The sequence below is a fragment of the Antennarius striatus genome, chromosome 13 (genome assembly GCF_040054535.1).
Source record: "Antennarius striatus isolate MH-2024 chromosome 13, ASM4005453v1, whole genome shotgun sequence".
In the NCBI taxonomy this organism is placed as follows: domain Eukaryota; kingdom Metazoa; phylum Chordata; class Actinopteri; order Lophiiformes; family Antennariidae; genus Antennarius; species Antennarius striatus.
This window is the reverse complement of record NC_090788.1, coordinates 5,396,064-5,414,529: the sequence shown is the minus strand read 5'-3', so window position 1 is coordinate 5,414,529 and position 18,466 is coordinate 5,396,064. Positions and strand designations below refer to the sequence as shown.

The 18,466-nt window shown below is 39.4% G+C and overlaps 1 protein-coding gene across 1 annotated transcript; it reads right to left on the bottom strand.

Annotated features, from left to right (window-relative positions):
* Positions 1 to 782: 782 nt before the first annotated feature.
* Positions 783 to 18,258, bottom strand: tlcd3a (TLC domain containing 3A). The gene is made up of 5 exons (XM_068331925.1): positions 18,020 to 18,258; positions 11,035 to 11,121; positions 7,674 to 7,893; positions 3,063 to 3,158; positions 783 to 1,278 (listed from the first exon to the last, which is right to left on the bottom strand). The coding sequence occupies exons 1-5, from the start codon at positions 18,139 to 18,141 to the stop codon at positions 979 to 981; spliced, it is 825 nt and encodes a 274-aa protein (XP_068188026.1). The 5' UTR covers positions 18,142 to 18,258; the 3' UTR covers positions 783 to 978.
* Positions 18,259 to 18,466: the final 208 nt, after the last annotated feature.

Below are 18,466 nucleotides of genomic sequence, written 5' to 3'. Positions count from 1 at the left end.
TCCTGTGAGATCCAAGATTTCAGCGTCAATCTAAAAAAAAAAAAAATCTAGCATGGAGTAGGTTTAGGGCGTGCGTTTCTTTCTTCATTAATTCATTATTTTTGCAAAAAGGAAAAACAGTTCCCACCACTGAGGTTACTTCTTACTGATGTCACCGTTTTCCAACTCTGATTCTGAAACTGAATTCCTGAAAACTTTTACATCTTCCTAAAGGACAGGGCTTCTGGAAACAAACAAGCCAGAGTCAAAAATGACATTTCTCATACAGGTTTGCAAACTCATGACACGGTGAGATGTTATCTGGGAAACAATTAACATAAAGAACAAAAGATCACGTCAACAAGGTGTCGGAACATGTAGCTGTTCTTAGCTCTCAAATGCGGGTGAGGTGACATGTATTGTAAATTCTAATGCTAATACTGCCTGTATTTGCATCCCAAACAAATCAATTCTAACCCTTTTTGCCAGTGTGATTAAGTGACCGCGTGTGAGAGGAAACAACAATCTCACACGTTACAGTAAAACCATAAAATCAAGTCGTAACAGCAACTCTCACACTCACTGTAACAGACCTTCCAAATCAGCAGAGGCTGTAAACACAGTAGTAGAGGGATTAGATTTCATCTCTCCATAGAAGGAGGCTCTTCGCTAGTCTCTGGTTTCACTGTCAGTGAGGAAAACAGGATCTTTCTCGGGAGTGTAGCACTTCAACAAGATCCAGTCATGAGCCGATAAAACAAAAACAAAAAAACTTCAGTAGTAGAATTGGATGGATGGGAAGGTCCACTTAGGCAGCAGATTCCTAATAGAGGAGTTGAAGTGTGTGGAAAATGCCCAAGAAATGTGAGAGAAGAGCAGTGGGCCCCGGTGTACTACAGCACAATGGTGGGGCTCCTAAAGTGTTCATTCAAACTATTGCAGAAACGGTTGCATTGGTAGCCAAGTGTGCAGCTAGGGTGAGAAAACATGACCTGGATATCAATTATCCTTAGAAGAGTCAGTCACTGCAGACGGCAAGTCTTGCATGCGGCTACGTCGATATAGACGGTAGCCTTTTCGGCAAAGCAGGACGAACCAGTAGACCTGCGGTGCCAGGATGCATGCGTTGCCCAGGTTGGCAGACAGTGGCAGGTGGAAGGGTACGCTGTAGAGCGGGATGCCGTAGTGTTGGCCGTACACCCAGTACATGTAGGGGAAGAGGGCGATGCGACACATGAAGAAGGTGAGCAGCACCATGCCGCCGTTAGCCTTGTGCAGCCAGCAATCCTGGAGGCTGAGCTGGAGAAGGAGACACAAAAACAAAAAGGGATGTAGAGAAGACGTTAAACCGGAGCTTAAAAGTACAATGACACACTTTTGAAAAATGCGATGCATTAACATCTAAAAACGGACACTTCATCAGGGATGATCCCTTACTTAATACACTCTACCATGCAAAAACAAAAAGAACCAATGCAGTCACAGACTGCAACATCCCGCGCCACCCCTGAATGCAAAATTTTACCCTGACCTACTTGCATAGGTAAAAGATCAAAGCTAGTTCTCTGACTTACTTTCATAGATCAAAGCAGCAGCTTTGTTCTATGGTCTTACACTGGCCTACTCCCTCGTCTTATCCAATTTCTGAGTGTACAAAAGGTAAAATTTGACCTTGACCTAGTTTTTTTAAGGCCAAGGTCTTCATCTCATTATCATCCCCTTTGCTGCCCCCACCATCTGCTTTGTGTTTCATTTTTGTATCAGCAACGTATAGAAAGATATTTGGTGGACTAACAGATGGACGGACGAACACGCAAACGCTGACAATTACAATACATCATCGCTTTGAAGCAGGATGTAATAATCACACATGACATGAATTATCTGTGATATAAAGAACTGCCATTTACTGTCATTTCGTCTATACGAACCGAGACGACAGAAAATATCAACGAGTTTAAAACAATGTTGATCCTCCAAAGGAGAACAGCCTCTAAAAACAGAGACCAGCAGTCATGCTTAGCATTGCTCTTGTTCTATTCTGGCACCAGATGTCAGCAAAGACCTGAAATCACATGGTCCACTGTTCTCACTGAGATGCACACAGGAGAGGAGTCTGTTCTGAGACATGGCCCTCTGTAAATACGTCACATCTGAGTCGACTGATAACGTGTCAACATGTAAAAGACGTCCTGCTGCTGGATGCATGAGTGCTGATGGCTGCGAATGGATTAGGAGGAGAATAGCATGAACGTTAGCTTCTTAGCTATAAGCTACCGATGTGTTTCTATTGCAGATGCTACATAGAGAAGCTACACAACAAACAAAATAGACACAAGTTTCTGATGATGAAAGGCCACAAACACGCCTCACTTGAGTAGAATATTATAAAGGAAAAAAGGATGATTTATGTACTGTTGCCCAAACAGCATTGATTCTACATATGGATTAAGGTCATGTTGCACGCATGCACACACGCACACACACACACACACAAGACATACACATTTTATAAATGTAACACCATCTAAGATATCATCTGGTTGGGATTAAGCCTCTTCACTGCAGGATGGGGCTTCTGTTATTCTAGACCACATATTACCTGTGCTAACTGTAAATGGACTACTGCTGCTAGTTAACTGGATATAAGAACATTTTGATTAATTTAGAGCACATATCTTAATCAGTAAATCTTTACTTGTCTTTATTGGTTTTAAAGGATAAAAAAAACTCCTGTCCATGTGATCCATAACACCATGTGATCACCTGACCTGGGCCAATTTTTCAAGGGTACACAGAATTTGTGAACAGGAATTTCTGATAGCTAGCATGACAATAATACCTTGGAAACGATGCCTAAGTAATTTTTAGCGACTACTGCAGCTCCATGTGCAGACTGAGACCAACTTTGCCTTCATGCATACGATAAACCTCAAACATAGACGTGTTTGTCACGCAAACTCTAACAGAATCAAAAAGCACAGCTTGGAGAATTTTAAATAAAAGGGGGCAGCATATAGCATCACTGATGCACGAATTCAAACTTTGTGTGGTGATTGCAACATGCATACACGCTGCCTCACCTGAATAAGTATCTTCCCCAGGGAGACAAAGGGCGTGCTGAGCTCGGTTAGGAACAAGCATCCAATGAAGAAATCCCCCTGGTCCTTTCTGAAGAACTGTGGAAAAGACAACGAAGCACAAACTGTGTGAGAACACAAACACGGATGTGGAAAAACAAACACAGCTGACATTCAAATGCAACTTCAGGGACAGACTTGCTCGGACTCTGCTTGGAGATTCAATAACACATGAAGATAACAGGTGTTTGTAACTGAACATTTTACCAGGTAGTCTATATTGTAACGTTTTAAAAACCTCTACAAAGTTAATTTGTTAACCTTTGAGACCAGAAGTACCCAATTAAACCAGAAGTCACGATCCATTATCTGTTTTTTAAAAGTTATATTTGCAACCTGTAAAAAAAAAAAGGCCCTTTGACAAAAGAAGCTGCATTCATACTCAGACTAATAAACAAAAATCACATAACTTTGAATTCTGTGCTGGAGGCAAAAATGTAATCTTAAAAGGGAAAGAAGGGATAAAGGTAAAGGGATGACGTCATCGCCGATTTTTTAAGAGGTTTACCTGCATTACCACAACTTCAAAATAGTAACATGGCAGAAGAGGGAGTGATGTCCTGTACATAAGTAATGAAAGGAGCTTTCAAATATTGACCAGCGGCACAGAGCTGAGCAGTCGCAGAAGTCAAACCTAAAATAGGATAGTTGGTCTGGAAGGGTAAAGACACTCCAGACAACAGACAAGCGCTGTCTGGCGACCTAGTCTGCTGTGTGTCCACGATGAATAAAGCATGAACCCATGAACAAACGACAGACCACGGAGGAGAACTTTACACCACAACTAAACATCTACCTGGATATTATCCTCCCACCACCTGCCGCGGGTTTGTGTTACCATTGTTTCTGTATGTTTGAGACACTGCATGAAGCATCAGCTCATCTTTACCCAGTGTTTCACCTGCAAATATATATATATATATATATATATATATATATATATATATATATATATATATATATATATATATATATATATATATATATATATATTCAAACACTTTTACGTTTGAAACACAGTTTCAGGTTTAATTATAATGTGGGATATGTCTAATATAGGTGCTAAAAGTAGCCTGAGTTGTCAGCCCACACACAGTCGCACCACACAAGCCTCTAGTTTGCCTGCAGCCACTGACAACAGTAGGTAAATCTGTGGTCGTGATCTTGCCATCTGCATGAGGAGTTATTTAAATTTTATTCTACATATAAGAGCCTGTGTGCAAATTTGATGCATTTACATTTACATGGGAAATGTGGTTAGCCATTGATTTGAAATGAACATAAAGTCATTCTCCTGTAACATGTCCACTGATTTAAAAGCCAGGATACTTCACTAAACGTTGATGCTTTGCACCCTTTAATAAAACATTCTTGCTATATAAATCCACAACATCCTCATTAGTTCTGGAGAATTACAATCAAATGTTTGTGACACGGTATTAATTATTCTTGTTCTTCTTTCCTGACTTTCTGATTCTGACGCTTGAACTCAGGGTGTTTGCCATGTCAGGGTACAGAACAGAGAAAAGTGCGATATTTTCCTACAAATTGATTTAAATTCACCACCAGACAAAGCAAACATCTTCTGTTCAATACGGTCATCAATTGGTGCATCCAAGCTTGAAACAATAACTCACAGATCAGAACAGAATTCATCCATTAGAGGAAAACTATGAGGGCTCTCAACCAGATTTTTATTAAAATCTAGGTAGCATTTGCAAATCTGTTGAACTTGAACATTCCCTGCACCAAGACCCGACATTCCCATTAAAAAAAAACCCTTTACTGTTTTAAGAAACACATTTCAGTCTACCTTTTACTGCATAAGGGCAATTTGAAAACAGTAAGGAAAGCTAATATTGTATTCTATTATCTTGTCCAAGCAAAGGGGGGGGGGGGTCAGTCCCATTTTGGAACGCCAGCAATCCCAGCTGGTGTGAGAGCACTGACAACCGCTGTACTGTCAAACTGACTAAAAGTTTAAAAGGAATCAGCTACGAATTAATGTTATAAGTGCGTCAAGTGCAAACATCTCATGAGAAAAACTGTCAGGATGAATGCATTAATCTGCTGTGAAAGGTTGGGTTTTTTTCCTTCTGGTGAACATCAATATCCTTAAACGGTTTGCTGGATCACTGTCAGCTCAGGGCCGCCGGAGCGGCATAAAGATGACCGGCGAGGGACGAACAGAGGGAGGTGTGGTGAGTCTAGAGAAAGCAGCTGGAGCTGAATAATGTAAGGTAATGTGATCTTGTAGTGCCACTGCAAACACAGGGCTCAGTTTCCACTGCACCTGGCCTGCTAAGCCGAGATACCTGGAAAGGAGGGTGGCTGTGATGCTCATTTCTCTTACTTATAGGCTACAGACTTTAGAGAAAGCGTCCAAGATGCCCAAATGAACGTATATTCCCTTGTTCTTGGCATACTTTGGAATTCCCTGCACTCACTTGCCGGTCATCACCATCCATGTCTCTCCTCCATTGTTGCCTGCTTCCTCTCTTGCCCTCAGAAAACACCCGACTGAAGACTCATTCACTCAATTCATTTTTTCTTGTTTTGTGTTTTCCATGTATGTCAAGATTATTACCTAGATCCCATTTCAGCAGAAAACAACCTGCTTTCATTCCCTCTTCCTGTCCACTCCTATTCCATCTGTCCATTTGCAACACTTACAATTCAAGGACATAGAAAACAATTATGATTCATTTGTTGTTTTTGTTCAAATACAGTAATCAATAATAAGAGGCTTAATGTTCTTTCCTTCCATTTAAGCTCTTGAAGCTGCACATATATCATTCTTTTGAACTAACCAGGTTGAACAATTCATTTTCCTCTAATGTACAACAATTTCTTTTCATAGCGACCAGGCGATTTCGCCCACATTGTCTTTATTAAAACGAAACTACACAATGGAAAACTAGTCCGGAGAGTCATTTTGACTCTCTGCAGCAGCACTGGTGTCTAGTTTGACATTTTACATCTGATAACATGGCAAACATGGTGCAAATACTGGAATTTAGTTATAAAATACAAACCGGTTAATCAGTGTTCCTCTGATACAACCAAGGATGTTCAGATTTGGAAAGGCCATGTGAAAAGTCTGCTGTCCTTGAAGAGTGAGACTTGAATAACTGCCCAAACAGGAGTGGGTTGCACTCTATCCTCATTTACCACTGGAGACACAACATGTAAAATGTACGAAGCTTAAATTCAAACCAAGCCTTCTTTCACATCTGCACACCTGACCAGTCTTTATGTGCACTTTGTATAATGGTCGACACTTTTAGACCATCAGGAGCAACAGCGTAATCCAATTTGGGCAGTTTTAGTGTCACGTGATGGTTTGTATTCTATCCTTAAAGGATGACCAATCCTAGAGGAGATGAACAGGAAGTCCCTTCCATTAAAACTAAACTGACCTGCTAAAGATGCCTGACTGGGAGAGGAACCCTATTAAAATCATTAAGTCAGCAACAACAATAATTCAGTGTCATCTTTTCCGTTTGAACGTTGATGTTACAAACATGTCTGCACATGTGTGCTGACAGCCTCCAATTAAAAGCTGCAACATAAAACCCAGTTGATTCAGTGGGAGCAGCTGTTCTAAAGCGGTCATGTGACCTCAGGTCCAGGTGGATTAGCTTGTTTATACGCTAATGCAGTTCACATTATGTATACAAATTAATGCAAACCACTTTCCACAGCATAACATGTTGTGATTGTCACGTAATACCTTTATTCTCCAAGTCTATATTTATTTAAACTACACTTCAAGATGGCTCGATAGGAGATATATGACGGCGAGCTTACATCTTTCCTTTGTTACCACTTAAGTAATCATTAAGAGATGTAATGCAGCTTAGAGCACGGATTGATTTGTAAACAGGACGTTGCAGCACACACTAATAACGCATTACTGGCAGCGGACATCACAAGAAGAACTCTGGACTTTTGAAAAGAGAGTTTAAACTTTCTTTGAGTTGATTATCGGATCACGCTAAAATATTGGCAGCCTGATAAGAACAAAATGCGCAGTGACACTTGCACACCTAAATTCAGCAGCAGGTCACATTACTGAATCTGGAACCAGTGACTTTTTCTTATCTTTGCTTGGAAAATGAGTTAATTGATCAATGAATGAATCTAAAAATGTCTGTTAGGTTTTTTGTATCACGTTATTATATAAGCTCTTCAATTTTAAATGTAAGATAAACATTCATTCGCTTATAACAAAATTGGCTAGTGTATGCTTTTTTGGGAAATCTACATATTTACTTTGTGTTAGCAGCAAATTATACTCAAATATACTTACTTTACCATTAGGAATATTTGCTAAAAGCTAATCTGTATTACTGTCACGGCCAGATCGATGCTAACGGTTATAGAAACAGCACTACAGGAGAGACATTTCTATTAGCAGTCAAAGCAGCAATGATGATCCATCATTACCGGAGCTGCTAGCAGTTTTCTAAAATGACAAAACGACTGACAGCAAAACGTCTTTCAACGCCATCGGTCTCTTTTCTCTCTACATTCGTCTGTTCTCATCCTCACCAGCGTGACAGGTAGCAGGATAGTGAGCAGGGCGATGTGATGCAACACCAACAGGAACTCTCTGCGGACAAAGGAGTTTATGGTCCTGAGCGAATGCTGCTTGTAGTCCTCGTGCCCTTTGACGTGGAAACAGTGGTAGTGACTGAGGTACATGGCGAAGATGTCGTACGTCATGTATGGTACGCCGTACCAGATGACAAAATGGGTGGCCAGCCAATGCCTGGGGACGTAAAAACAGAATACATGTCTCATTCAGCATTGGTTCACAACAGAAAAATTTTCTGTCATTGTCATCTCTGTTAGCTTCTCGCTGCTAACAACAAGCTTCTTTTTAAAACTCCATTGTGGGTCCCAAATGTGGTCGAAGCATCTCGGCCTGGATCACAGCCTACGCCTACCTAACATCGAACAGAGGACAAACAAACCCACCTGGAACATGTAGAAGGGGCTTCATGAAGGAATTTTAGCTGTTTTATCGGTTCTAATTTCAATACAGGTCTAATAATTTATCAGTTTAATTTGTGACGAGAATAACTTTCTACCTACATGCCTCACCTCTTTAACACAACATGCAAATGCTTTAAGGCATGCTTATGTAAGTACAGTGCAATAAACAAGTCGGATGTCTAGCTGCACCCTAAGGAGCACCGATTACAGTGATGGTTAATTATGTGGACAGAATGGAGTAAAGCTGCAGGGCAGCGCTGAGCTACCGACCTCTGACCTTTGGTTAGCTCTCGTAGCTTTAAAGGTCAGGAGCAGGAAGGCACAATAAACAGCTCAGGGTAAAATGGAAGCAACATGACTCGCTTCTGTCATTTATAGTTACTGTATTAAGAGCAAAGGAAAAACACAGATGATGCTTTTATGAGCAAAATAAGAATCTTATGTCTTCATAAATATATAAAGAAACCACTAGCATGGGGCAAATAATCTGACAACTGTTTCAAGTGATGAGTACAAATGATGCATTGTAGGATTCCCTCTTAATTTAATATGTTATTTTTAAGGATTACTATATAATATTTATATAAATTGGTTGATTTTCTGATCCTTAATTAAATGTTGCTTTGAGTATCACCTTGTTTGTTATTTTTGTCAAAGAAAATTCAAAGTAAAGTCTTTTAAACATTTTAATAGCAGATTTAAAGTACAACTTATATTAATAAAAACTACAGGGGTTAAAAGTTGTTGAAGTTGTTGATTTATTACCTTCATCTGTCTTGAAGGTAATAAATAGCAAAAACACCTTAAAGTAATACGTCAGAATATTACTTGATAAAATTGTATTTATTATATGTACCATCATTGATTATTCTACATTTTTAAGAGTTTTATTCTCACTGCAAATGTAGAACAGATATCTGAAATCACTTTCTTTGGCCTTTGGTTTGAAAGAAAACATTTGCATTTTTTCATAGATAATATACTATTTAGTTTTGTGAAATATACTTGTAAATTATATTTTTACAATATATTTATAACAAGCAGAGCAGCTACAATTCTGTAAGCTTCATAAGGTAGATAATTCCGGTTCGTGTTTGCTTTTGCTTTCGGCATAATTCCACTGTTTTTATGACTCACCAGAGTTAAATGCTAATATCTCCAAGCACTAAGACATTACCATAAAACATTATGTGGAAAGAAACTCGAGCTGTTACATGAAAAGACCAGTTCGTAAACTAACTTTAATCAACATACTGAGCCATTTAACTGAAGGTCAAACCAAAATTGTCGACTTGAGCAAACAAATTCAAATATTAGATAGTATTAGTTCTTCATAGGTATCAGTTTACAGCTTATGTGGTGCAGCAAGAAACAAGATATTACATCTTAGACATGGAAAAAATATTGCATCTTCACGGTAGTTTTAAAGTAAGGATATATATACATATTTATAAATATGTTTGAAAGACAGACGGGGATTATTTTAAAAAAGTTAAAATAAACTTACATATTCTTTCAAAAGAATTATACCAATTTTATCTAACACTGGGTTTTGGTTAGTTTAGCTTTTCTAATGAGAACAAAAACATCCTTACGCTAGCTTTGGGTGTTGTAGGTTACATGCTAAAAAATACAACAAACTGTTAAGCCAAAGCATGAGGAAGGAGTTTTATGAACTGGTTTCCAGTCTTTTTTTTTTTACCCCCATTGTGAAACTTTGCTTAAGTTACTGCAGCTGAGGCAATGAAGGCTAAATGGAGTGACAGATTGTGATGGAGTATTAGAGCATTCATGAGTCTGACGCTGAAGCATGTGTCCGATAAGCTCCAGGCTGCAGCAGAACTGAGCAGCGCTGTGGAGGAATTAAGCCCAGTGGGTGAAGGGGAGGGGCGGCAGAGATTAGCGGCTTGAAACTGGGCCTGCCTGGCTAGGAGTAATAGTGCCAGGTCAGCATCACACTTTCTTAAACTTCACAGGGAAGCTAATGTAATGCAACCAAATGCTAAGATACCAGTTAATCAGTGTTAATATTTCTATTAATACTGATCAAACTTCATTCAAAGTCAGTGTTATTTTGACGATCAGTTATAAACTCAAATTGCAAAAGTACTTTGTATTTTCTGTGCTTCAAAAGCAACATGAGAACAAAAGACTTGTCCATCAGATAAAGTAAAACTTGTATGTCAGCATTCTGTCACAAACGAATCTCCAGTCTATTGGCGCTGGAGTTGTTTGGTGTTGTTCACACACACACACTTCTCTGTGTGGCTTCATTTTCAGATCCATAACACTTTTACAGCTGAACTGAGCTACACTACTTGGGTTTTAAATCATGTTTTCATGTTGAGAAAAGATACCTAATATTTAAGGGAGCGCAAGACAAAAAAAAAGTCAAATCTCACTAGTGTGGTTTGACAAAGTGCCTTAACTACTAAAAAAAAATAGCATTAGTTAGCAACTCTGAAATGAGTTAAACCAACAACACGAGTTGTGACACATCTACAATCACTGGTGGATGAGACTAGTGTTTTCTGCACAACTAGGCGCACTTGATTATAAGGCGCACCTTCAATGAACGGCCCATTGCAAAACTTTATAATACGAAAAATACTGTAGTCTGATGAGTTACACAGAAATAGGAAAACAATGACCACTTGCATTATTTTTTGTATTAATTTTAACTGATTTAAACTTAATGTCAGCAATGAAAAGCATCCAGTTACATTCCCAGTGCATCTATTGAGTCATGACACCCGAGGTTTGACTATATTTATAGACAGAGAGGGAAGTCCTCAACTCGATCTGACACTGTCGCCATGGGTAGAGGTGAGGAAAGCATCATGGTATTCTGAGGCGTAAGGGTCACCGCGGCAGCCCATTCTTTCACTGACACGATTAATGAATGAAGTCTGACCTGTCATAAATGACGTTGCCTCGGCACGATGATACGACGATGGCTCCAACTGTGGTCGCCATGACGGCATGGATAGAGGACACCAACCTGAGAAAGACACACATACATTGACAGGAGATCATAAGATGTTACTGATCCATGAATGTTAATTAATCACTGCCCACCGTTTGTACCAGCATACGTCTTAACCTTTGGATTAATCATCATCACAACCCTACTGCTAGAACAAACTTTGTGAGTGCTTCTTAAATTCATATTAGCACACCAAGACTATCCGGATGTTTATCTGAGTAATCAGTTTGTTTCAGCTGACCTTAACATCCAAGAGCTCCTTGGTGGATGTAATTAAATTGTGATTCAAGTTTTGATCTCCACACCACTGCTAAAAGGATATTAAAACTACAGAAACTGTAAAAAGACAAAAAAGTTACCCATATCAACTCACTGGTATCTAATGTTAAAAATTGGAGAATTGAAACCCATGTGATTGACAGCTCTAGGAGGAACACAGGACCTGATTAGTGAACTTCTAGGAGTTCAGTGTGCCATCGTGGGATTAGCAGTACTTGGCCTTGACTTTCCCCATCTATAAACAGACCTGTGATACAGGAGAACCTAGTGCATCTCTATTTGAGGTATCACTGTGTGAGGTTGCCTACAACCAGCATAAGTCATCTTACATAACTCGCATTACATTACAAGTCAGAATTTATGAGCATACTGAGTGACATTCTGTGACCGTAGTGAAGCAACTTCAACTAACACTCGGTACGCAAACAGTCGTTGGTGTTTCCTCATGATTCAACAAAGCTCAGTTTCGGCCATTCTGAAAAAACCTGGATTATAGCACCAATTTGTTCACTAAGTATGAATGGCTGCCTTTGCTCAGACAAACTCTTGCACTGGCGGCTTTCCAACTTGGCAGCACCGACAGTAAGCTGCTTTGAAATCAGAAAACATGTAATTCATTCCCCAACACTCTCTCCAGCCATAGGAGACTGAATTGTCAGCTTTGCCATGCATGTCACAAACTTGGACCACGGCAGTGTCGTTAGTGTGTGTGGAGCGTCCAAGATCCACCAGGTTTCAGTCTATTTCAGTCTCTAGCAACTGAAACGTCGATTGTATGGGAAATAACAGATGGATTTTTATTTTTAGAAACTATACTGCAAATGCTCTCTTCTGCTGTCTCCCTTTTTGGACTACTGTGTTAAAATATTTGAACTTTTCCCAGTACGTCATGGGCCTAGCTTACATCTCCATCAAGACAAACACCTAGTGTGACAATCACTGAGGTCTTACAGATGGAAGGCAATTGTCAGCTATGGAGAAAATATTTTTAATCTATACAATTTCAGGTCTTGTTTAGGAATACTGCACTGGCACTAAACAAACTGGAATGAGGGATCATCAAGTTATTATATAATAGAAAATTGCTCATATTTGCATAAATACTCATACTGTCCACTTGCAGAGCAACACTGTTCTAGATAATCATGAAAACAAATTGCCTTGGGTGTAGATAAAGAGAAAATATAATCATTGACTGGATGTTTTAGACACATTCTGGGAGCAGGATGACTGTCTGTTCACTCAGCTTGTTGATAAGAAATCACAAAAACCTGAAGATCAGACTATTGGAAAATGTGAGTGCCTGATTGCCGACATGAACAGTGTGACCAATGACCCTCCCTCTGCAAGTCTTCTTTTAGACTTTACTTTTAACACTCATGACTCGAAACGTCAACAAATAATGATTACTGATATTGCTTTATTTGTCTTTTCTGCGATATATACTGTGTTTTGACAAATTCCAGGTATTTTCACCAGATTGGATATTTTCCTTTGAAACAAATCATTCCAGAACACTTTCAATATGTCTGACACAACAATCAGCTATAAATTATAAAATGATATAGTTCAATCAAAACTGAATTGTTTCGATTACATTTGAAGAGACAGACTGATTGGTTAGGAAAATTATCAATAATATTAGCCTCTTGAGTCTTCAGCCTGGGAAGGATGTGCTTTTATGGAAAAATCTTATTATAACATTATTATTACATTTATACTGTGTCTAAAGCCACTATGAGTTCACTCTCTTTCTCTTTTGTTTCAGGTATTCCAATGAATGTTAATTTTTTGTTTTCTCATTAATTTTTCATATTGTATAAAAAACAAATAATATGGCTTTAAGGGTTTATGTTTAGGTTGAGCAGACGCCCCAACACAGGACAGGGAGCCAATGTGAATCCTAAAGACAGGCTTTCATACATTCACTCCTTTTGTAAAGAACGACTAGCTTTACAGTGCCAATAAGGACGGCCTGCTTTCTATAGTGTGTTACAAATGGCAAGTTTGGGGAACAAAGACAGTAATTGTGCAGTTTCCTACTTGAACCTGCTGCCACCTCACACCAATCTCCATGGGAATGTATCCATGACACCGCCATCAGATAGGCAACGGAGGCCACATGACCAGCGACTATGAAACAGGCCTGAGCTGGAAAAGACTAACTATCCTCTCCCCACCGCAATTTTTTACCCCCACGCTTCACTGCCTTCTAGAGCCGTGTAGTCACATACTCTATCATGAGACCCGGATTTTGCACAGACCATTCATTGTGTGCCCGGCTATAACCCCCACTCTCTGCCGATGAGAGGTTGATGTGGATGGGGTGAGGAGCATGTGGAGGGGAAAAAGGGAAGAATGCTCTGCTGCCATGTACGGCAATGTTGTCTTTTCTTTTCCTGCTGTGTCAGGCCCATGAACAGCCCCAGCTTCCCTTTCACGAGAACCGAGTCTTCCTGCTGACGGTTCCGTTATACATGGACCACTCGGTCTTTCGCATTCGGTCATACACAGAGTCAGAAGAGGGTTTTTGTTCCTCCAGTAAGGCTCCACTGCTACTGCAGCATAGTAAAAGAAAAAGTGACAAGAAAGGCAAAAAAGTAAACAGAATAATGTAGATTTCATCAAAGAACACTCTCTTCCTGCTGCAACCGTTCAGCTGCAGAAATGGATGCGGATGCAGGTACATCCCTGTCATCACCAACTCGTTTTTAACACTTTGCAAGCCATAAAATAATTCTTGCACTTTTACTAATTCTTGAAGTGCCCAGAAAGGTTCTCAAAAATGACAATTTTCTAATATGTAGTCTGAAAATCATTTCATCCTGCAGTAATTTTATTCAGAATTGATTAATTGATCGTTACATGTAGCCCTAAAGGTGGATGCCATATCAGTGGCAATGTAACTACTGGCCAAAGCTCAACAATAGTACAGTCTATTTAACCTGCTTGGTGCATACCATGGAAAAGTTTCATGGAAACTGTTGAATTTTTGTTTGGGTCGGTAATATTGAAAAAACTATTTAAATAAAACAGTTCTGGGAATTTTCATGGAAATCCACCAGGTATATTTGGCTAAATATTGCTGACGGGAAAACCAACTGACAAACAAGTGGAAGCGGTACAGGTGAAAAAATAACGTCCAAGACGTACAGACATCTACACAATGTATGAAAGGCACAAATTCTGAATCGAAACAATCGTAACCCGTCATTTGAGAGCTACAGTCGAAGTAAACTGAGTTAAGGAGGCAGAACGTACTAAAAGGCAGGGAGCAGTCCAACCATTAATAGCACTGCTGCTGTATTAAACTTTAAAGGCATATGGTAACTGTAGCCACCAGAGTCTTAAGCTTAGCATGAGCCAGGTGATGCTGAGCTCCTAATCCTTTGTGAAGTCAAGCCTTTTCCTCACAGCGTGTTAAAGTTGCACCTGGTGTGATTTGAAAACCTTTCATTAGATTTAAAAATGTTTGTTTTTTAGTTTGATCTTCTGGTTGTTGCAGCGATTGAGCTCTGCCCTGCTTATAAATCATCATCTATCTATAGTGAGTTTCTGTCACTGTGACATTTCTATTAGTCAACTTTATTTAAAAATGTCAATGTTGGAACTTTCAACTTTTTCTATTTGCGATTAAGTGGTGTAAAATAATTTGCAAATGAGGAGGGAAAAGCTTTCCTTGCCTGCCTTCAACTATCATTTGTGTACCGAGAACAATTCTCACTTCTCCTGTATTAATTTACTGATCATTGTTTTACATTTTAATCAACGATCTTCATTAAAAAGTAAGGATGTACTAAATTTAAAAAAATGACTACTGTTTCTACAGTTGCTTAGTTACTATTGTATATTTAATTCTGAATTATAATATTTTTAGACCTTTAAATGTATCTATATTTATTTAATCACTATTCCTTAAAGTCTGCAATAATGTTTTTATTTTTTGGAATTTGGATTTTTTTAGTGAAAGTATTTCCTAAAGAGAATGTTGTTGGTGGAGAGTTGCATTCACTTGATACCCACAAGTCTCCCATCTCTAGTCAATGTTACAGTACATTCTTTAAATCACAAATATAACACGCTTTGCGACCTCTCTAACAAAAGTAATCTAACTTTGTGGCTCAAATACTAACAACATGGCATGAATAATTTAGTTGTTGCTCTTAAGTTACTTATATACATATACAGTAAATGCATCACCGTTACTGATTTCAAAGACCTACGTTCTGCCATGTTGACTCTTTGCATGTATTCAAACTGTGGCTGTAGTTAAGTTATATTCAAATTGTCAAATGTCATAAAAGATAAGTTATTAATATTATTATTTTATTCAGTTAAGTAAATAAAATAACACTCAGACATTTTTTAATATTTGCAGAAGAAAGTCATCAGTCAGTCATTTTCATATTACCACCGCTACATCCGCCGCAGCGGGTCACGGGGAGCTGGAGCCTATCCCAGTGGAGTAGGGTGTGAGGCGGGGGACACTCCGGGCACGACGCCAGTGCACCGCGGAGCCACACACAAAGACATACAACCACTCACACACACACTCACTCCTACGGGCAATTTAGGACCGGCCAATCAACCTGAAGTGCATGCTTTTGGAGGTGGGAAGACGCCGGAGAACCCGGAGAGAACCCACGCAGACACAGGGAGAGCATGCAAACTCCGCACAGAGCAGGACTTGAACCCGGGTCCGCCGTGTTGTGAGGCGACAGCGCTAACCACTGCGCCACCGTGCCGCCCGCAGAAGAAAGTACAGTTTGTAAAAATAAAAAATTCATCTGTTATTTACCATACAGTCAACATGTCAGTTACTGAAATAGATTGAAACCTGGTGGATCTCGGATGCTCTACACACATTAATGACACCAGTGTGCTCCAAATTTGTGACATATATGGCAAAGCTGACAATTTAGTGGATGGTTTAGTGGCAAATAAGCAATGTCATATCCCCTGAGTCACGCTTGCAGGAATATCTTCCATAGGATGAGCGTTTAGTAAGTTGTTAGAAGTGTTATTCAAGAGTAGATTTTTCCAGTGCATGGCTAACTCAGCAGTCGGCCCTGACCTGAGCTCAGAGGAGGATTAGCAAGAATGACAGCAAATAAATGAAGCACTGAACTGCATTGTGAAGCACGGAGCAAGTCACGCTGACCCCACACACAGGCACCAACTATATTAATTATTTCAGCTCTGCGATACAATGCCTGTGACATGTTAGGTCACTGAACGGCCCGCACATAGAATGATTAATGTTGTTTGTTCACAAATGAATGTAAAGATGAAGCTCAAGTTCTGGTTTGTACCTCCAGCAGCACCACCGTCTCTCAAATCTGTACAATCAGTGGAAAAATATACATGAAAATATAGTGTGATAAATGCGTAATACACCTTGATGTAGCTGCACTCGTATTTGTAACCCTTGAAACCTACTTATAGCATTTGGAATCATGTGCATCGTTTTTTTCTTACCTTTCTCAGATACATGAAATCCATTTTAAATACTCTGAATGTGCCTGTTCTCAGCTACTTACAACACACTCTCATGTTTCTACAACTCTCATCCTGTGCAACCCAATACGTATTGCCCATCTAATAATAAATACATATATTGAAATTTCCCAGATCAGAAATATGATCCGCATCTGGATGCAACTACACGTAGCAGTGGATCATAATGAGTTCTCATGCATGACACTGTTCATTTTCATGCTCCTGTTATTATCATTACATCCAGAAGGTGAGCGCGAGATGTGGGTCTGCTGTGTTTAATGCATGCTGTACAGGACGGAGATTTGAAAACTATTTTTAACTGTAGTTAGGGGCACTTGATTCTAATTTTAAACTTGTCTGGTGGCATTGTTGACGTGGAAGTTTCCTCAAAAGCTTAAGACTGAAAAATTGCATTTCTCGTTAATATTCTACTTTTGCAAGTTGAAATTATGGGTGGAAATCATTTTTCCTTGCATCAGAGACTTTGACACAAACACTGCTTTACATGGGGGTCATAGTGGTTAAACCACTGTGAATGAGACATGGCCATCATGTACAATAAACATATAAACACAATACACGTACAAACCAAGATACAACAGGGATTTTAATCAACACTTCAGGCTAAGGTCAGATTCTGTATAAAATTTTATCAAAATCTGTCAATTTCTCGTTGAGATTTGCTGCAAATAACCCAACAAACGTGGACAAACACACACACAAAACATGGCAGCACATCTTCTGATTAATCTTTTAAAGGCAGATCAATATCATACAAATTACAACTAAATGCTGATCATGACTCATGATTCGTTTATATACTGGTATACTAAAAAAAAAAAAAAAAAAATTAAATGGCCTCAATTCACTGGGATTACCCACTTTGTGTGGATTTATAATATCTGGGGATTACAAAGCGCATTTTATAGTTAAATAAAAAGAACCGTAAATAACTGTATCGTTACTGGGAATACACCGCGGTCATTTACAGATATATACGTGTGTGTGTATACCTGGATATACGTTAACGTCACGGTAATATGCGTGCTTATACAAGTAATAATAATAATAATAATAATATTAATAATAATAAGTACTGTACTGTGAGTTATTTAATGAATTTAGTGAGTTTTACCTCTCGCTGACCAGAACCACGTCGGCATCGCTCCAGTGTTTGAACACACTCGACAGTATCCTCCTGAAGGCGAAGAAGAGACCGGGGAAAACTACGGCGCCACAAGCTAAAACCTGAAACATCCTGCCGGTACTTCCGTTAAAACTGTCCGGAGACTTGACTCTCTGCCCCCCGCGAGGTTCAGCCGTTCACACGCGGTGCTGAGGCATGTTTGCTTCGGTGTTTTTTCACCGGGACCAGTCCACCATCCACATTCAAGGGGCTGTGAGAGTCAGCAGCAGCACCACTGTAAGAGTCCCGGAAACACGCGGGACCCAAGCGGCGCTGTCAAAATAAAGTTACTGATCAGCGCCGGGGTGAAATTCGTGTAAATTTAACTAAATTTTACCACCAGTGCCAGACTATTATAGTTTCTCATGTGCTTTATTGAGACTGACTACTTATTGC

Bases quoted from the DNA above. Each gene is read 5' to 3' on its own strand.
- tlcd3a (XM_068331925.1), bottom strand. From the start codon at position 18,141: ATGTTTCAGGTTTTAGCTTGTGGCGCCGTAGTTTTCCCCGGTCTCTTC. The intron at 7,894-11,034 runs GTCAGACTTCAT...TTACGTCCCCAG, and splicing joins GGCAACGTCATTTATGACAG to GCATTGGCTGGCCACCCATT. The intron at 3,159-7,673 runs GTGAGGATGAGA...TCTTTTCCACAG, and splicing joins TCCTGCTACCTGTCACGCTG to TTCTTCAGAAAGGACCAGGG.